The sequence below is a fragment of the Mus caroli genome, unplaced genomic scaffold (genome assembly GCF_978045245.1).
Source record: "Mus caroli unplaced genomic scaffold, Mus_caroli_1 scaffold_3, whole genome shotgun sequence".
Taxonomy (NCBI): Eukaryota; Metazoa; Chordata; class Mammalia; order Rodentia; family Muridae; genus Mus; species Mus caroli.
Genome location: NW_028227258.1, coordinates 24,545,045 through 24,564,693, shown reverse-complemented (window position 1 = coordinate 24,564,693; position 19,649 = coordinate 24,545,045). Strand labels below are relative to the sequence as shown.

Here is a 19,649-nt window from a genome sequence, read left to right as displayed (position 1 = left end):
TTGTGGAAATACAGTTTTACAGAAAATTTGCATTTCTTTGATGGCTGATTATTCTGAATGTTTCTTTCCGTGTGTCTTGCAGTTAACATATCTTCCTTTGAGACATGTATATAAGATCCTTTGTTCAATTTTATTTGTCTTCATCAGGATTCACTAGTCCTGGAACTTATTCTATCATCTAGGTCATTCTATAACCTTCCTAACCCTTTAATACAGTTTCTTATGTTGTGCTGACCCTAAGCCCTAAACTTATTTTATTATTACTATATTATTATATTACTTTATAACTAATTTTGCTACTGTTATGGATTGTAATGTAAATATCTGCACTTTCTGGTGGTCTTAGTCAACCCATTTGAAAGGATTGTTTGACCCTCAAAGTTTGACCCACAAGTTGAGAACTGCTGGCCTAGGCAGTTATCAGCTAAGGAATATGAGCAAATTCGAAAACATTGACTACTGTAATATCAGTATTTGATTCTTATTTAAAACTATGATATTTAAAACAGAATATCAATTGTTGCCCATCGTTCAGTTTTAAAAACCTAATAGCAGGTTTTACCCCAAATAAATGAAATGGGATTGCAAGATGTACACAGCGAAGCAAGTTTCCTACGATTGGCACTTGGGAGGCAGGCGAACCAACCAGTTCAGTGTCGTACATACACAGAGAGGATGATGTGGGTACTACAGGGGTTCCTATCTCAGAAAACCAAAGGTCAACAACAACAGGAAGAAGATATGAGTGATATGTGTTTTAATGAACAGAATAATGTTTTGGTATGCCAGGCTTTTTAAGAGAAATAATATAATGCAACTTTCCAGGTATGAAAGCAGACCAATTGTTACCAAATCGGACCCCACCTTGCACAAGGCTGGCCTTTACCAGTAATGATGAGAATGATGGGGCTGGAGAGATGGCTCAGTGGTTAAGAGCCCTGACTACTCTTCCGGAGGTCCTGAGTTCAACCCCCAGAACGTTGTTCTTTAATGTTTGTGATTAATACCACAGAACAATTCCTAAGTTCTTTCCCGACGTGTAGAGCACTTTCCAGGCTTGTCAGGAATGTTTGAGAAAAGTAGCTTCATGGCTAGGGTCTGTGACCCTCTTCCTTTATTCACAAGGTCTCATCTCAAGAGGACTGGGCTTACAACAGCCGCTTCTCCCTTCATCGGCAGCATCATAGAGATGGTAACCATCAGATGCTGCACCAGGTCAAGATGCATTTCAAACTCCCGCAGAGGACAGACCCATTGCGCACATTTAAAGACACTATCTACCTTACTCAGGTGAGCCACTTCTAGTCTGGAGCTGTTGGGTTTCTACACTGAGTGTGTGCAATCATGCGGCTTTCGTAGCCTTTGTATGGTGGAAAATGGTCAGGTTTGCACGCTCTTGTTAAGGTTGTTGTTTTCTTCACAATACAGATGAGAAAACCCGTAAAACCTGTATCTAATTCTTGGCTTTGTTTCTCCTCACAAGAACAGCTTATGAAATTCTAAAATTGATGTACTAAGGTGTTTGTTGTTTAAGATTAGTCTAAAGGTTCAGCAATGAAGGCAGTAGGAGAATCTCCTATTAGGACAGAAACGGACTCACACACAGTTATCTGGTGTCTGTCTACGCAGCCTGGCAATTCAGGTGGAAAAGGATAGAGTCATTGATGAAATGTGCTGGACCAAGAAGATAGCTTTGCAGGGAAATGAAAGTCTCCATGCATGCAGATTGCTTTCACCACGGACCTGAGATTCAAATGGGAGGGTTTGGAGCATAGCCGTGCTGCACACGCTCCAGGCTTTGGATCTGATCCCTGAGACAAAGAAAACAAAGCCCCTGAAATGAGGAAGCAACAGAGACAGGCAAAGAAGAGGTCTTAAAGCTCGAGGACACTAACCATGAAAAAAAAAAGGCTGATAAGTTGTATCTCACTAAAATCATTGGCTTTTGATTTTTTTTTTTTTTAAAGCACTACCAGGAAAGAGAAAAAGGCAAGCTATAGATTGAGGATCAACGTTTACAATCATTTCTATGTAATTGGTCTGGCCTGGGTCTTTTATCATGTCTGTTGCTTACCAAATAAATCACATCTAATTCAAACCTGAGCCTGCAGGCACAACCTAGCTCTTTCCCCCTAGATAATAGAATAGTTATTTATTCCCACAGACAACTTGAGTTATCAGAGGAGCAGGAAGGGAAAAGGTGCCCTTCGAGAATCAGTTTCTCACGACTTGGCATCAAACGCCCAATAAATATATGCTAGGAACAAATGAAAGCAGTAGAGGGGGCTCCAAGCTCAGGGCTTGGTGAAGACTGAAGTCACCTCCTGGTGTAGGTGATCATTGAGAGGCCTGATGCAGCTTAGTTTAGTCAACCTGTGGGAGTGGTAGTGTGAGTCACAGATTAAGAGAACATGCTGGGTGTGCGGCCATTTGGAACAGATATAACCAGAGAAGAGAGAAGAGTGAGAAGAGACTTTGGAAGACTGGAAGATCTGGAGGCAGAAGAACTCACTTGTTGCTGTAAGACGAAGCAGGGAGGGAAGGCTCTCCACATGTTCACGAGGAAGCTTTCTGCAAAGCCTTCTCGGTTCAAACATCTTTGACAGCTACAAAATTTGTTCAACCAATAGAGTCTTCCAAAGTGACGTGGGCACACATCCTGTTCTTCAGAACCTTATGAATGACTAATAAGAAACGAGAACAGTGAGTGGGAGGGAGCTTAGAGAGGATGAGCCAGAGAAAGAATTAACTGAGTTTCTTTCCCTACTCCCCGCTTCTCTCCTCCCTGTCCTTTAAACAGATTTTGGTGAGAATTGTCCATAAGATTACTCGATTCCTGCCTGGTGCTTCCTCATCTTTGCCCCGTTCCTTCTTACATGGCAAGACCTGGCTTTCACTTCCAGGATTTTTTTTAAACTTAATTACTTAATTCATTTGCAGCTTCTGTTTGGTTTTGGTCTGGTGGTGACCACCTTGCTGGGGCGGGTGTCCCCGTGGACAGGGAGAGAAAGAGGAGATGGGGAGTGTAGGGAGAAGGTGGAGATGGGAAGGGAAAGAGAAAAGCAACAGATTAATTCCATGGAGATCCACTCCCTAGTTTAGACTTAGAAAGGATCAAGGCCGAATGCCAAACTGAATGAGAGCAAGTCTCCAATTCTGAACCAAGGCTTAGTTGGCTGCGAGTGCTAAACACTCAGGCAAAGCTCAGCACTGCTAAAACACACACGCAGAGAACTCCACTGGTGCCCGGCTGCCTCTGCTGCCTTGATTAGCACTCCCTACACTTAGATTTCAACACGATCTAGTTCCACTTGCTTACTCAACACACTCTGTGAGAGCTGCCTTAGCTGATAATACAATGAGCGTGCCTTCTTTTGTATCGAGCTGGACTGTTTCACCATGGGAACAAATCAGACTGCATACAGTTTCCCTACCACAGGACACGTCTGTTGTTTCTAGCCGGAGGCTGTTATGAGTAATGCTGCTATGAACAGGATTTTAGATGATGATTAGCAGACGAGAGTGCTTGCTTAGGTATACAAGGAAACCAAGTATTTAACTTTGACAGAAACTGTCAGAAACCTCCCCAAAGTGGTTAAACAAACTGACACGTTGTCGAACAGTGTTTTACAGTTCCAGCTGGCTTACCTTCACTTTGGCAGCTGGTACTGTCAGTCTTTGATTATGGGAATTCTAGTGGGTGTGTGTCTTTTTTTTTTTTAAGATTTATTTATTATATGTAAGTACACTGTAGCTGTCTTCAGACACTCCAGAAGAGGGCGCCAGATCTCGTTGCGGATGGTTGTGAGCCACCATGTGGTTGCTGGGATTTGAACTCTGGACCTTCGGAAGAGCAGTCGGGTGCTCTTACCCACTGAGCCATCTCACCAGCCCGGGTGTGTGTCTTAAATGGCTTTAATTTTCACTTGCTTGGTTAAAAATGAGATTAAAGAGCTGGAGAGGTAGTTTGGTGGTTAAGAGCACTGGCTGCTCTTCTAGAGGGCCCAGGTTGGATTCTCAGTACCCAATGGCCGCACATAACTTCAATTCCAGGGAATCTAATGCCCTCTTCTGGCTTTTGTGGGCACCAGGAACACACATGGTATAGAGACATACATGCAGGCAAAGTACCCATATATATCAAATAATTTTTTTTTAAGAACGTGATTAAGCACTTTTTTTTTTCTTTTTTGGTTTTTCCCAGATGGGTTTTTCTGTATATCTTTGGCTTCCTTAGAATTCACTCTTTAGGCAAGGCTGGCCTTGAGATCCTCCTGCCTCTGCCTCCAAGTGTCAGGATTAAAGGCGTGTGGCACCACTGCCCTGCAGAGCATAGTAACCACGTGGGTAGCTTTACTAGTCAAGTGTTTATTCAAGATTTCTACTTATTTGTTTTATTGATGTTCTTACCTATGGATATCTCTGATCAGATATGTGAATTACAGCTAGGAGTATGTCTCAGTGACACAACACTTTCCTGATATGCTCTGGCTTCTGTTCCAAGCACCACAGGAAAGAGGCCTGTCTGTCTGTCTGTCTGTCTGTGTGTGTGTGTGTGTGTGTGTGTGTGTGTTGCATTGAGGGAAATGAAAGAGTGTTTGCTAACACAGCACATGGCATGTATTAGAATCTTTTCAAGACATTGTGTGATTTAATATTCAGGCATTCAAGATTCCTCTAAGTGTCTACTAAATATCTGATACTTGGCCACGAAGTGTTTTGAACCGTTTCTCATGGAATTCTAACATCTCCAGACACCATATCCATATTAGCTATTTTTTTCATAAAGTGGATTTTGGTTTAGTTGGTTTTTTTTTTTAATTGTGGCTATATGGAGAGAATTAAACCCAAGGCCTCCTGCATGCTGAGCAAGCCCACCATCACTGAGCCTCAGCTGCAGCCACTGTTTGATTTCATGCTCGAGGGAACAGAGGTTCAGAAGACCAGTGCTTTGCTCAAGAACTCAAGTCCATGACTAGAACAGAATTTCAGTTTTTAAAGTATCTGTGTGATATTCCACCACCTTACAGTTGAGAAAATAGAAGTTGGGTGACTCTTGAGGCATGTGGTTGACCCATTGGTTTCCAGAACCCTACTGAAACACTAGAGAAGATGACAGTGACAGTTCTTCAAAAAGATCGACAAAATGGATAATGTTTGGGATAGACTGGATGGACTAGTCTAGTGAAGAGTCACATGACCAAACTAGGACTGGAGGAGGAAATTGTACCACTTGCCTTATAGGAATAGCAATGGTTGTAAGGGAACTATGAACAACTGGGATAAGGCATGTCAAGAAACTTAAAAGAAATGAGTGTATTACTAGTGAAATGGTGAAAAACTGACTCATGAAGTAGAGTATCTGGTTAGACCTACCACAATTAACCAAGTGGGGTTCATCCCTTCTTAACTTTATGGTCAGTTTAATCTGTGATGAGTTTACATCCATGAAACATCATTATAAGTCAAAGATAATCGTTATTTTATCCTTTTGGGCATTATTAAAAGTGGTATTGTTTATTTAACTTCACTTTCAATTATTTAAATTCACTCATTTGTGGCTATTTTAGAAAAGTAGAACATATCTTTAGTTTGATCTTATACACTGTAAACTTTAAAAGAACCTCATTCCTTAGCTCTAGCAAGAGTCTCCTTTACTCTCTAGAGCGTCCCATGTATAACATCAAATCAGCAGCCAGCAGAGAGCAAAAGTTTCATGTCTTCATTTCCCTTCTGGATGTCTGCCCTTCAGTTACTCACGAACGCTCTGGCTGGGACGTCCAGTAGAACACTGAATACGAGTATACTGGATCCAATGTCACTCTGTTTCTGTGACAAACACTGTCACAAAAAAAGCAACTTAGGATACAAAAGGCTTTATTTGACTTACATTCCCAGGCCATTTTTTGTTTGTTTGTTTGTTTGTTTTGTTGTTTTTCCAGACAGGGTTTCTCTGTATAGCCCTGACTGTCCTGGAACTCACTCTGTAGACCAGGCTGGCCTCGAACTCAGAAATTCGCCTGCCTCTGCCTCCCAAGTGCTGGGATTAAAGGCGTGTGCCACCATGCCTGGCCATTCTTGAGTAAAGCCAGGGCCAGAATCAAGCAAGGACTTGAAGCAGAAGCCTTGGAGAAATGGTTTGCTGGCTCCCTCTCTGGCTCCCTCACAGGCTCAGACCTAGTGAACAAGCTTTCTTATTTAGCACAGGATACCTGCCTAGGACTGGTGCCACCACAATGACTTGTGTCCTTTGTCAACAATAGATAATGGAGACAAGTCCCCAGAGACATGCTCCTGCAAGATAATCTGATTAAACAATTCTTCCATCAAGTCTTTCCTCTCAGATGACCCTATGCTGTGCCAAGTCGATAATTAAAGCTACCTAGGACAGCACCTCACCTACCAAGTGTCATAGGTCAGCCACACTACAATTAGCTGCAACCCACCCATCAGCTGGCTACTTTTCTGACACCATGCGCTTATAGCTTCATGGGAAGAGGTTATTGTACCACATAGTATTAGCATGAGGAAAAAAATAAAAATCAAAATTGGAGGTTCAGTTTCTGCTGAGCATACATTAGTTTCATCATTACAAAACTGAAGAATCATAAATCAAACCACTGTTATCTGGGGCTATCTGTACTTGGAAATATGATTCAACAAGGAAGCACAAGGTTCTCAAATTGATCCCCCGCCCCTTCCCCCCCAAAATGATTGAAGCGAATGAAATAGTTAAAACAACTCTTAGAGTTCATAAATCAGCGGGCTTAATTGTTAAGATGACAGTACTCTCTGAGTAGATCTGCTGATTCAATGTTCAGTGTTGGTCAACATTTTTTACTACTTTTTTTTTTTTTTGAAAAAATGGGCACGCAGATTCCACAATTCATCTGGAAATACAGGATATCCAAATAGTCAACTTTGTCAATAGTTTTGAAAAAGAATAGAGTTAGAGAACTCTTAAGTTTTAAATTAAGTTTTCATTTCCTTCCAGTTGACAAATAAAAATTGTGTATAATTATGGGATGCAACATGACATACATACACACTGTAAAAGTTAATCTCGACTGTCAACTTTGTGGGATCTAGAATCATCTGGGGTGTGGGCCTGGGCAGTCTTGTGGGGAATGAGCTTGACTGGGTTCACTGGGGAGGGAAGAATTGTTCTGTGGGTGGTGCTGTACTTTTTCTGTCTGTGGTACTTGGGCTGCAATGCTAGGCTGCAGTGTGACGCGAGCACAGGCATCCATCACCTCCTGCTTCTGGAGTTTGGGTGAGAATGACCAGCTGCCCTAAGCTTCTGTGGCTATGACCCCCCACCATGTGACCCGTGAACTAGATCTATGAGCCAGAGTAAGCCATTTTTCCCTTGCTGTGCTTCTGTCACAGCAGTAAGAAAAGTGGTCAGGATATCCATAGAGTGCCAAAACCAAGCTGTTAAAATATGCATCATCTCACATAAGTATCTTTTTTTTTTGAGGTAACCACACTGATTCGGTTTTTAAAGCATTTTTGAAATATTTAATATCTAATTAAATATTGTCATTGTTTTCTACAACAGACCTCTTGAATTTAATTCTAACTGAATTTGTGTATCTGCATCTTCCCTCTCTCCCAGCCTCTGGTAACCATTCTATTCTCTGCTCCTATGGATTCAGCTTTTTATAATTGCACATCTAAGTGATTTTCTTTCTTCTGAAGCTGGCTTCTGCTCTAGTTAGGTTTTTTTATTGCTGTGATAAAACTTCATGATCACCAACAACTTGAGGAGGATACGGTTGGTTTGCCTTTCACTTTCGGATAACCAGGAAGGGATGTTGGAGTAGGAGCTTGGGGCAGGAACCTGGAGGCACAGACAGAAGCAGAGGCCATGGAGGAACACTGCTCACTGGCCGGCTCCTCATAGCTTGCTCAGCCTGTTAATTAATTACTCATTTACACCCCAACTGTAGTTTCCTTTCTCTTCCCTCCTCCCAGTCTGTCCTCCCACTCCCTGCGCTGTCCACTCCTCTTTCTCTTCAGCAAAGGCCAGGACCATCTGCCCAGGGTGGCATTGCACACTGGGCCCTTTCATATCAATCACTAATCAAAAAACATGACCCATGAATTTGCCTACAGGCCAATCTGGTGGAGACAATTCCTCGGTTGAGATTTCCTCTTACCAGATATGTTTAGGTTTGTGTCAAATTGTCAAAAACTAGCCAGCGCAGCTTCTTTACCTTAACGCAGTATTCCCCAGATTAATTAACATCGTCAAAAATGACACACTTTTCTTCTTTCCACTGGATACCTAACCCACAGTTTCCTTACCTTTTCATTTATTGACACGGCTCTTAAGTTGGTTCTATTTTGGCTGTTAATAATAATACTGTACAGGGCTGGAGAGATGATTCAGCGGTTAAAAGCACCGATGCTCTTCCAGAGGTCCTGAGTTCAATTCCCAGAAACCACATGATGGCTCACAACCATCTGTAATGGGATCTGATGCCCTTTTCTAGTGTGCAGGTGGATAGAACACTCATATACATAAAATAAATAAGTAAATCTTAAGAAAAAATACTATACAGAACATGGTATGTAGGTATCTTTTTGACAAAGTAATTTAAATTCTTTGGGATCAAAACCGATCACTGTATCTATTTAGCTGTAACTGTATCTATTTAGCTGTACTGGAGCCCTATTTTAAAAAATTTGAGGACCTTTTATGGTGCTTTCCAGTTTCCATTCCCAAGACAATAAAAGGGCACTGGGTGGGCAGGGGGAGGGGAGGGGATAGAATTTTCAGCACATGGTTCTGAAACAGGTAGATATTCAAATGCAAAATAAAAAAAAAACAACAAACAAACAAAAAAACCATGGACTCCTATTTCATACCGAAATAAGATTAACAAAAATGTATCAAAGGCTTAAACATAAGATGCAAAACCAGCCAGGCAGTGGTGGTGCATGCCTTTAGTCCCAGCACTTGGGAGGCAGAGGCAGGTGGATTTCTGAGTTCGAAGCCAGCCTGGTTTACAGAGTGAGTTCCAGGACAGCCAGGGCTATACAGAGAAACCCTGTCTTGAAAAAATACCCTCCCCCCCCTAAGAAAAAAGAGATGCAAAACCAAACAGGAAAATGTACATACAGCAGCAGGGCAAACATGGCATGTGAAACCACCCAGCTTCCAGGCGCTCTGCTTGGATATGAATTACAAGATCCCGAGTACTTTCCTTCCCTGTAGCCTGTTGACGGTGATGTCACCCTTCCAGAAATGTGTGTCTCTGTTCTCTGACTCATGAGTAGTCACCTCGTTGCTTCTTCTGGCATCTAGTCCCTACCGTCTGAAATCTCCTCCCTGGTCTGAGCATGGTTGTTTATAGAAAGAAGCAATCTGCACTTAGTTTTCTAGTGGCCAGGAAGGCTTCTTATTCTCTTTCTGGAGTGATCCACACCCTGCTCTAAGGTCACTCTTTTCTCTGCGTGAGATCTTGCTGCTCTGACCATCTCCGAGGCTCTCAGACCATCCATACTCCCCTCCTGAGCAGAATTCTAAACTAAGACCACAAGGTACAGCGTCATTAAGAGCAGCGGTGCATAAGAAGAACCGATTTTCCAGTGGTGATGACGGTCACTAAAGACCTGCCTGCAGTGTTTCCATGCCTCTTAAACAGATGCACTTCATCTGTTGGCATCATACGGCCTATCCTGCTCTAATGGAGAAATGACAGCCATAAGAAATTTCGGGCTAATTATCAAAAACCATGATGTGAAAAGTTAGTCTAGAAAAACAGAGATTGGTTAATTTACTCACAACAACCATGCTGATTTTCTTGTAGTAGATTCTTTTTCCTAATAAAGTTTTCCAAAGTTGTGAATGCATTTGCAGAATCTGCTGTTGCTCTTTGACTGCGTACAGCATTTGTTCCGGAATGATAGCTTTTCTCTCCCTCGTTTCCTACACCATCATTGGCTTTCGCAACATCCCATTTCTTTTGTCATCTGCTGTTACAACAAATAAAACACCAAGCCCCTCCCCAGCCCTGTTGTAGACAGCAGTTTCTCTCATGGCAAGATTTAATGTAGTAAAATTTATTAATTTAATTAATAAAAAATAATGTAGCCTTAATCAATGCAAGTCCAACACTCTAGTTTATGAAATTTATTCTAAAACAAAACAAAAGAAACACAAGCAGGTAAGCAAGGAAACAAACAACCTGCCCCCAAGCCTGTAATTTCTGATATCTCGAACAATAACACCTGTCTGTGAATGCCTTCCTGCTCAGGTGATGCAAGCCCAGTGCATCAAAACAGAAACCGAGTTCTACCTGCGCAGCCGCAGCGAGATAGTGGACGGAAAAGGCCACACCATGGGGGCACTGTACTGGCAGCTGAATGATATCTGGCAGGCTCCTTCCTGGGCCTCTCTCGGTAAGTATATCTCTTTGTGTGAGAGAAATCAATGCCTGTGTGGAGAGGGACTGGGAAAACACAGAGTCTGAAGAATCAGATTACCTCAAGGAGAACTGGGCCAAAGTGGCTATTCCCTGAAACCTCAGTGAACCCGGCTGACCCTAACAGTCTTTCCTTGAGCTTGCTATTCTCTGCAAAGTCACAGCGGGCTGTGGAGGAAGGAGCGGGTTCGGGTACAGAGATCCTCGGTGTGATGTGGGGTGGAGAGGTGTGTGTATGGACCAAAGGTCAATATGAGGTGCCTTCATCTATCACTCTGCATCTTCCTCCCCTACCTCACCCTGACCCCAGACCTGGCGCTCTTGGAGCTCATGGATTCATCGAGGCTGGCCAGTCTGCAAACCCTGAGGATCCCCAGTCCCTGCTTTCCCAGAGCAAGGCATGCTGATGTGCCCAGGTGTTTACATAGGGGCTGTGCATCTGAACTTGCATGGCAAGCAATTTACCAACTCCCCATCCTCACTGCGTGAGCCCACCCCTTCTTCCTGGCACCTCCCCCAAGTCCTCATCACATAGGCTTTTGCATTTATTTAAGAGGTTTTATTACAGGGCCTAAATAAGGGCATTTACCTTGTTCTTCGTGGGAGAGTTCTGCCGAGTGGTGAATCTGATTTAACAGTATAAAATCCTCATTATGTGCCCCAACTGTGCCTTAGAGAAGGTAGCAAAGTCAGAACTGCAAACAGGAAAGGTTGACACCTGAACCAGCTCAACTAGCAACGGGTCACATGCCTGGAGTGGAATTTGTGCTTAGAATGAATTCATCTATGTTTGTATCTCAAAAAAATTAAGGGGTCATGACGGGTCTCTGACCTTCAGTAGAGGGAATCATGGGACGCTATAAGGGGGAAGAGCGACGATGCTGACTTGCAGTCTATCCGCCCTAATGGTTGTCACGTGTCATATGTGAGATGTCAGTTACCCCAGGAGCCATCTCCCACTAGCAGAAAACGTCCCCAGTAAAAATCCAATGGGAGTGGCTCGTGTGTACCATGCTTCTCCCACCAATCGCTGCTTTAAGAAAACAGGAACCAAGCCGGGCGTGGTGGCTTTAATCCCAGCACTTGGGAGGCAGAGGCAGATGAATTTCTGAGTTCGAGGCCAGCCTGGTCTACAGAGTGAGTTCCAGGACAGCCAGGGCTACACAGAGAAACCCTGTCTCGAAAAACAAACAAACAAACAAACGAAAAAGAAAACAGGAACCGTCGAGAATGAGATTTTCAGACATGAAATTTTGTAAAACTAGAAAGAATTGGGGTCTTATCTGTCATTCAACTCCACAGCTTGCACCCTATACCTTTGCGTCTCTGTCTCTCTCAGTGGAGGTAACTGGGCACCACTGTGTTCCAGGCTATGTCCTAGGTTCCCTCCTGTACACCATCCCTGAAGCTCCGTGATCTGCTTTTGCAAGTAAGAAAGCAGTCCGCAGAAGTCAGGCAGCAAGCTCAGGGTCCAGAGGCTCAGCAAGCTTTGGAGGCTGGTTGAGTTACTCCAGTTTTGTCTCGTCAAGTTCAGCCTATTAATCATTGCACTGTCTTTGATTTATTGCTTCAAAATGGCTTAGTCACCAAATTGCTTTATAATTGACACACAAAAAAAGGATAATCAGGATGTTTTTTTAAAAACCATGTAGCTGGAAAAAATTGTTATGTGTTTAGTTAATTAAATCTTTACTTCATTGCCCCCACCCCCCTGCACCCCAGACAGTAGCTAATGGTATTTTCTAGAAAGCTTGTTTCCTGTTTTAACAAAACTAAGGTTTATATTATACATCCACTTCATGGGGGTTATTTTTTCCCCACCCGTTTTTCTTTGTCTTGTTCTTCTGGCCTCCAGAAGTGGTTCTTCACTGGGGAGAATCTCATTCTCAGACAGATTTTGAGAAAGGAGGAAAATCAAAAGGTTGAATGATAAGATGTGGTTCCCTCCTGTACACCGTCCCTGAAGCACTGTAACCTGCTTTCTCACCTTCGAATGAGAAGGGTACCCCATAGGCTCATGTATTTAACCACTTAGTCCCCCACTGGTAGTACTAGCTGGGGAGGTAATGGAACCTTTTAGAGGTGTAGCCTTGGTAGAGGAACTGGGTCTCAGGAGGCGGGGCTTTGCGGATGTGTAGCCTTGCCCCACTTCCTGCTTGTTCTCTCTGCTTCCTCTGTGTGGCTAAAATGTGACCACTTAGCTCCTGCTACCATACCCTGGCTTCTCCACACTGTAGACTCTCTCTCTGGAACTTTAAGCCCAAACAAATCCTTTCTTTTGTAAGTTACTTTTGGTCATAGTATTTTATAATAGCAATTCAAATATAACCAATTCCGATATAACCAAGTCAAAGAAACCAAAGGAGGTTCAGCCTACCAGACATCTGAGCAAGGCACGGGATTCTAGGTGGTTCTAAGACTTTCAGATTATATTTGAGAAGGTATTAATTACCATGGATCTGGATGTTTAATCTGATTCTGAAACAAATTTTTGTGGAGTGCCTGTTTTGCTTTGCTTAGAAGATTTTGTAGCCATGGGAAAAGGGGAATGGAGTCTAGATAATTCTTATGAATGAAAATTTGCATCAAGCCTCCATTCATGCTGCTAACATTCCTCTCGTTTATGTGTGTGTATGGTAAAAAAACAAACACTGGTTTCCAGCATACTGGTTTACTCTTGTCGTTCCAGCATGAAGAGGCTGAAGTTTGAAAGCCTAGGGGTTAGGGCCAATTTGGATCTTATCTCATAATGAAACAAAGCAAAACAAACAAAATCAAAAGCGCATTGATGTGCTGAGCTTCTGGAAGCAAGGCTGTCTCTGAGAAAGGCCTGTCTTGGAGTGAGATCTAGGCTTAAGGTGCTGTCCCCAGCATGTTTCAATGAAGTGCTTGAGTCTTCCTTTGGAAAATAGGCAGTTACTACCTACCTTTATCTTTCTGATGTTTTGAGCTTCGCATGAAACAGTCTCCAGAACTGATGCTTGAGCCCTTAGAACACCGAGTTCACCCTAACACAAACTCCTGCCCCTGGCTGCCTGCTCCTGGCATCTCTGACTCTCTCTCTCTCTCTCTCTCTCTCTCTCTCTCTCTCTCTCTCGGCTGTTTTCAGAGTATGGAGGGAAATGGAAAATGCTGCATTACTTCGCTCGGCGTTTCTTCGCTCCACTGTTGCCAGTGGGTTTTGAAGATGAAGGTGTTTTTTACGTCTATGGTGTCTCAGATCTTCACAAAGACTACCACACGCAGCTCACCGTGAGTTACTTGGATATGTCTTTTTCCCCCGTCTCTAAAGTTGAGGGCAACTTTTAGATGACTTCTTTAATAGTTTGGTGATATTCTTATGGGAACAAACAAAGGAGACGCTAATCTGCCTCAAGACGCTTGTAATATTTGTAGCATCTGCTTGGCTGTGTAGACAAACGCGATTCAGGCTAATGTCTGCTGTGTATGATATAACCCGAGCAAAGCTGTTATCATCTTGGGGTTTCAATTTCCTCAGGTGTCAAATAATACTAGTCTGTCTCCCTTAGTATTATCTATGAAAAGTGAATAGAAGAATTACATGCACTGTGCAAAGAGCAAAGTGCTCTGTAAATGTAAGATTATCACTGTGAGAAGCTGGGACTAGGCCACCTTTCACAGGAGGGGTTAAAGGGGTAAGGTAAGGTTGAAGTCGGTAAAACCATCCAGAACAGGTACACAGAAAAATAAACGCGTGTCTAAGTTTAGGTAAAAAGGAAGACTTAGAAACCGTTGGATGTCTCTAGTTTAGACGACGCTACTAACACTAGAAACAGTTTCCAACTAGAGAAGACCTGCCCGTGTGCTGGGTTCTTGCCATTTTCCGTTCTCCTGACAGGCAGCACGGTCTTCAGTGTTGTTCTCCTCATTTTATACACGGAGAAATAGATCCTGGGTAATGGAAGTTAAGTAATTAGTGACGTGGCTAGAGCTTCGGGGGGTGGGGGGCTGGGGTGCAAAGGCAGGTGTTACAGCCGATCGGTCCTGCTGCTCTGCCGTCCAGCCGATGTCCCTCCCTAAATAGACAAGCCAAGCTGTATAGGCAAGAATGGTCCATGTCATCCCTTTCTCCCCAGGTGAGGCTCCATCACTGGAGCTCCCCGAAGCCTTTGTGCTCCCTCGTGAACTCAAGTATTGTGGTTAAGGCCGGAGAGGCGGTGGTTCTATTCCAGATGCCGGTGTCTGAGCTGCTGAGGAGATGCAGGGGATGTACAAGGGAGACATGTGTGGTCTCCTTTTACTTTTCAACTGACAAAGAACTCTTCAGCCCAACCAACTACCACTTCCTGTCCTCCCTGAAGGATGCTAAAGGGCTGCTCGAGGCCAACATCACTGTAAGTGTCTCTTGTCTGGGCTCCCAGTGGCCAGTGGGGTGTTCCTTCTCTTGGACAAGTGAGCTGTTTCCTGGTACTTTGCCTCTTAGTACTGTGACCTGGGGATGGTTTTTCTCTTCCTACTGGATGCTAAGTCATTTTTATTTCTACGTCAGGGTTTGTTTGTAATCAATCAGTTTCTGCCACACTGTGCTGTCCTGTTCCCTTTCCCTGGTAGGGCTACAATGGTGGAGTGAGGGTGGCGTCTACATCTACACAGATTGCATCTCCACTGGGCTGCAGGCTCTGTTCTCAGCGTGCTATTGCATAAGCTCTGCCTTCCGTGATATCCCAGACGGGCTGTGATCTTGTTTTGCAAGTGAGACAACCAGTGCACAGAGGGTTAGGCAGGAAGCCCAGTGTCCCATGGCCCGGGAAGAACAGTGATTGAATCACTCTAGTTTGGCTCTAGTGTAGTTCATTAACTCTCTGTCTTTGATTCATTGCTTCAAAGTCCCTTAATCACCAAATCTCTTTATAATTGGCAAGAGGAAAGAAAAAGGATAATCAGACCACGTTTATTTGTTTTCAAATTAAGGCATCTGGTAAACTTGGTACCTGTCTAGGTGATTGAAAACCTTTCCTTCCCTTTCTCCCCCCCCCCCCCAATGTAAAAAAAGACAATATTTTTCTAGAAACATCATTCTCTGTTTAACCAAATTTAAACTTGTTACATAGTTTATTGAGGTTTTTAATTGGCTTTAGAAAAGATAATTTTTTTAAGGCCTATGTTTTTTTTCAAAACAACTGAAAACATACCTTCTCTGGAACACCGAGATAGAACAGAGATAAGGAAGTCGCTATGCGCTTATGCTAATTTCTATTCTTCTTTTTTAAACAGCAAAGCAAGAAACAACCTATTCTGTCTTAATGCGAAAATATCCCCCACAGGTTTGTGTATCTGGTCCTCAGTGGGTGATGCTGTTAGGGGAGTGTTGCGGCCCGCCCGCGGTCCACAACACGAACGGTTCACTGAGAATGGCAGTTCCCTGCAAAGAGAGGAATCTAGACGGGGCGGAAGAAACAATGGAGTCAAGACAACACTCTGATCAAGACTCAATTTAATATTTCCAGACACTCAGTTTATAAAGGAAGGGGGAGGGAACCCAATTTCCCGCCAAGTAACTCAGGGTCCAGTAGCAGGACGAACACGTGTGTGACTCCAGGCAGCAAGGGCAGGTTCCAGCAGTGGGCGTGGCAGGACGAATGAGCCGGTAGCTCCACCCTTGAGCAGGCAGGTTCCAGGCTGGGGGGAAGGGAGGCCACAGGGGAGGTTTGGGAAGTTCAGCCATCTTGGAGGCGGGGCTTTGAGAATTTAAAACTCACTCCCTTTCTTGTTTGCCTTTCCTGCTTTGTGCTTGTGGTTCGAGATAAGCACCCTCAGGTCCTCTTCCTGGTGCCAGGCAGGCTGCTTGCTGCCAGGTCTCTTCTCTGCCACTGTGGAATCTTAACACTCTGCAGGTCTGAGCCTGAACAAACCCTTCTGGATGTTACCCTGGTGTTTTATCACAGCGACAGAATGACTGATGATAGACAGCCTCAGATAGCTAAGACAGCTAAATAACCGTCATATTCAACATCTATCAGCGTATGACTCTGAAATCAAAGTGGCTTGTTGTTGTCATTGGTGAGATGGCATAATTCCTAAAGTGCTAGCAAACACCGAGACACCCGAGTTTGGTCTCCAGAAACCTAAGTAAAAAGCCAGCTGTGGCAGCTTGTTTCTATAATCCTGGCATTGGAGAGGCAGAGCCAGGGAGGAGTCCTAGGCCTTGCTGGCCAACCAGTCTAGCTGAAATGGAGAGCTTTAGCTTCAGAGACCCTGCCTCAGAAAAATAAATTGAATAAGGAACTTAAGAGGCTACTTGCCCCTGATCTGTGGTCTCAGTGTGGTTACTTGTGCGTGCACAAACACATGCACTCATGCATGCATGAACACTCCCCCCCCCAACACTTAATTTGTTTTTTTTTTTTAAATCCATTTATTTGTTTATTGTTTTAGCTAGACTTTGGTTACTCATGATAATTGGGAGTCAGATAGCAGAAGGGCTCTTTGTTCTATTTCATTAGCATATCGGTGGGACTCATCCTTCTAATGATGTTGATTAGCAGTTATGGTTAAGGGTACTCATGGTGTCTGTCTCTGTGAACCCAGAGCTTAGGGTCAAGCCTCAGCTCTGCTGTAAGGCACACAGGGTGTGACTTCTTTCTCTCAAGTAGGCATCAGAGAAAGCCAGGTCCTGGTGCCTCTTTTAACCTTGGCCTTGGCCTTGTAGCAATAGTAGCCAAGGCTTCCCCTGGTGCCTCCTGGCCTGAGTGGGGTAAACCATATGATCTGCTTGCTTGTGTCTGAGTTGGGGGTCCTCACTGGAAGAGGAAGGTGCCATGATTTGGGAATGTGCCGTGTCACTTCATTCCTGGCTTTAGGAGCTTTGTAGTCATGCTCTAAAGCTAGGTCCAGACCTAATCCTTTGAAACAGTCACTTAAAGCCACCAAAATGCTAAGTGCCCCTTTTTGGGGCTTTCAGCTTCTCAAAGATATTTTCCTTAGTAATTGACATTTATGCATTCTCCTGGTTTGAGATGACGATTGGTAATTTTCCGCAGACTTGAATCATTTTTCAGATCCTGGCGAGTGTCACACCTGCACAGAATATATATGACTTTGGCAGTCCAGCCCAAAGTGTTGGGAAATTCAGTTTTTATTAGGCCTACATCAATGTCTAGCTGACAGATGTAGACTGTAGCTCTTTCTCATCCTTCATTTCACTTACCTTTTTTTTTATTTTTTCAGGTCAACATCTCTCAGAAGGGCAATGTTTTTGTTTTTGATCTGGAAACGTCTGCGGTCGCTCCCTTTGTTTGGTTGGATGTAGGAAGTATCCCGGGGAGATTTAGTGATAACGGCTTCCTCATGATTCAGAGGAATCACTCGGTACTGTTTTACCCTTGGAAGCCCACCAGCAAGAGCGAGCTGCAGCAGGCCTTCAGCGTCACCTCCCTGACAGATACCTACTGAAGGGACATGGCTTGTATTTCAGTGGACACTGGGGACGAAACCTTTCTAAAGCATGGCTGGAGAAGAAGGCAGCCTGAGATAAAACCGTCCAGAAGGATCTGCTGCCTGGGGCGCTATGACTTCCCAGTAAATACTGTTTATCCTGGTGATGTCCTTAGACAAGGTCATGCCCGGGGAGTCTTGAATCTCCCAGGACTGTGGTTTTGTTCCACAGCTAAAGCACGGCCAGAAGACTCATACCAGCCGATGACCTTTTTGGGAGACCACTAGCTTGTGACATGATTGTATGTGTGGAACCAAATGTGGAGCCTCTGAAGTAATGTAGGCCTTTCATAGCGCCAGGAGTTCTACCCACTGTAGGTGAAGTGTGTGGCTAGGATTGCCAGAGGAAATGGGAACTCAAATCCTACAATAGAGATTGCTTGATGGCAGCCATATTGATTGTTGGTAGACAGCTGAGGGGCCTGAATGTTGTATCTGATTACTATCTTTAGGTAGAATTCCCTTTTTCATATAGTTTGGCAATAACTCTTTTTCTAAAAAAGACCAAGAGAGTGATCTTTGCGGTCTAGGCTGATTGTGCTGGTACCTGTGTAGTCTCAGACTCTGGAGGCAGAGGCAGGAGGACCACAAATTCAAAGTTGGCCCTGACTATACTGTTGAATTTTTCACTTCTCCTCATCCTGAGTGTTCTTGTGAGCTTTAGGCTCACCACTGATTCTGATGAAGTCTTTAATCCAAAATTAGGAGCTACATTTAAACTCATTGGCTCTGCTCTGGGAGTGGCAAAAAAATGTTAATAAGTAGCTATTTTGGGCACTGGTTTGTGGGCTTTTTGGTATGACTTTTATACTTTTTCTATATACTTTAAATTATATATATAAAAAACCCCACAGATTATATAAATTGCACTGACAACTTGAAAGTTTATTTGTGCTCTGTTTAACCATGTAAATAAACAGTTCATTGCATACAAAGCTGCTTTGAACACCATGTCTGCTTGACAAATGAGGGAATTTGAAGACTATAACCGAAGATTACTGGAAAGCATTCTTAATTACTTAGTGGAATGGACTGGTGATGAGTATTTTATTTAAAACCAAGACTCATTAACTAATGGTTTTATTTTTAACCCTGAGAATCTCTAGGCTGAGGAACTCTGTAAAGAAGATGAATAGTACGGGCTGTTTAGTCTTTTTCTTCAGTACCTGTGGTGGAATTTTCCCCTAATAAATAAAAATCACAAGGGACCAATCATGGGGCGAGTAGGCGGGACTTCAAGTAATGGTCTTTTTGGACTGCGGGAGCAAAGGAGGCAGTCACAATGTAGGAAGCCGGAGGCTGTCCGTTCGAGTGAGGATTTCTAACATTGATTAGTTTATAAAATTAGGATGCTAGGTTCTGTGCCCAGCCATTGTGTTACTTGTTGATTCTAAACTAGGATTGTGTGGTGTTTTCCATCACACGGGGTCTCAACTAGGTTCCAGAAGGTGATGGAGGCAGAGCGTGATGTGCAAGAGTGCACCCCAGGCAGCAGCAGGAATTTGGAAGCACGGGGCAGATGTGGCAGCAGCCAGCCTTGGGAACTTTAGAGAGCCGGGGTTAGAGAGCGACTTCGGAGGTCCAGAGAGGCAGAGCCAGCCTGGGTGAGACAAGGCCCCGGCTAAAAGGAATACTGTGGTCTCCATTTGTCTGTAGGGCTGCATATAGACTGAGGCGCTGGCCAGTGCCTAAACCAGCATTAGCGTGGATTTTCTTTTTTATATTTCACGAAACAAATACCCAAGAGCTTCCTCATTTTAC

At 43.7% G+C, this 19,649-nt stretch overlaps 1 protein-coding gene across 1 annotated transcript in view; it reads left to right on the top strand.

Annotated features, from left to right (window-relative positions):
- The window catches only part of Manba (mannosidase beta), an 85,390-nt gene extending 66,567 nt beyond the window's left edge, over positions 1 to 18,823 (top strand). Inside the window, exons 13-17 of the mRNA XM_021157735.2 lie at positions 1,126 to 1,290; positions 10,266 to 10,410; positions 13,543 to 13,685; positions 14,531 to 14,788; positions 17,622 to 18,823. Coding sequence (XP_021013394.1) covers positions 1,126 to 1,290; positions 10,266 to 10,410; positions 13,543 to 13,685; positions 14,531 to 14,788; positions 17,622 to 17,846 — 936 coding nt within the window. The 3' untranslated portion in view covers positions 17,847 to 18,823. The remainder of the gene's footprint in view (positions 1 to 1,125; positions 1,291 to 10,265; positions 10,411 to 13,542; positions 13,686 to 14,530; positions 14,789 to 17,621) is intronic.
- Positions 18,824 to 19,649: the final 826 nt, after the last annotated feature.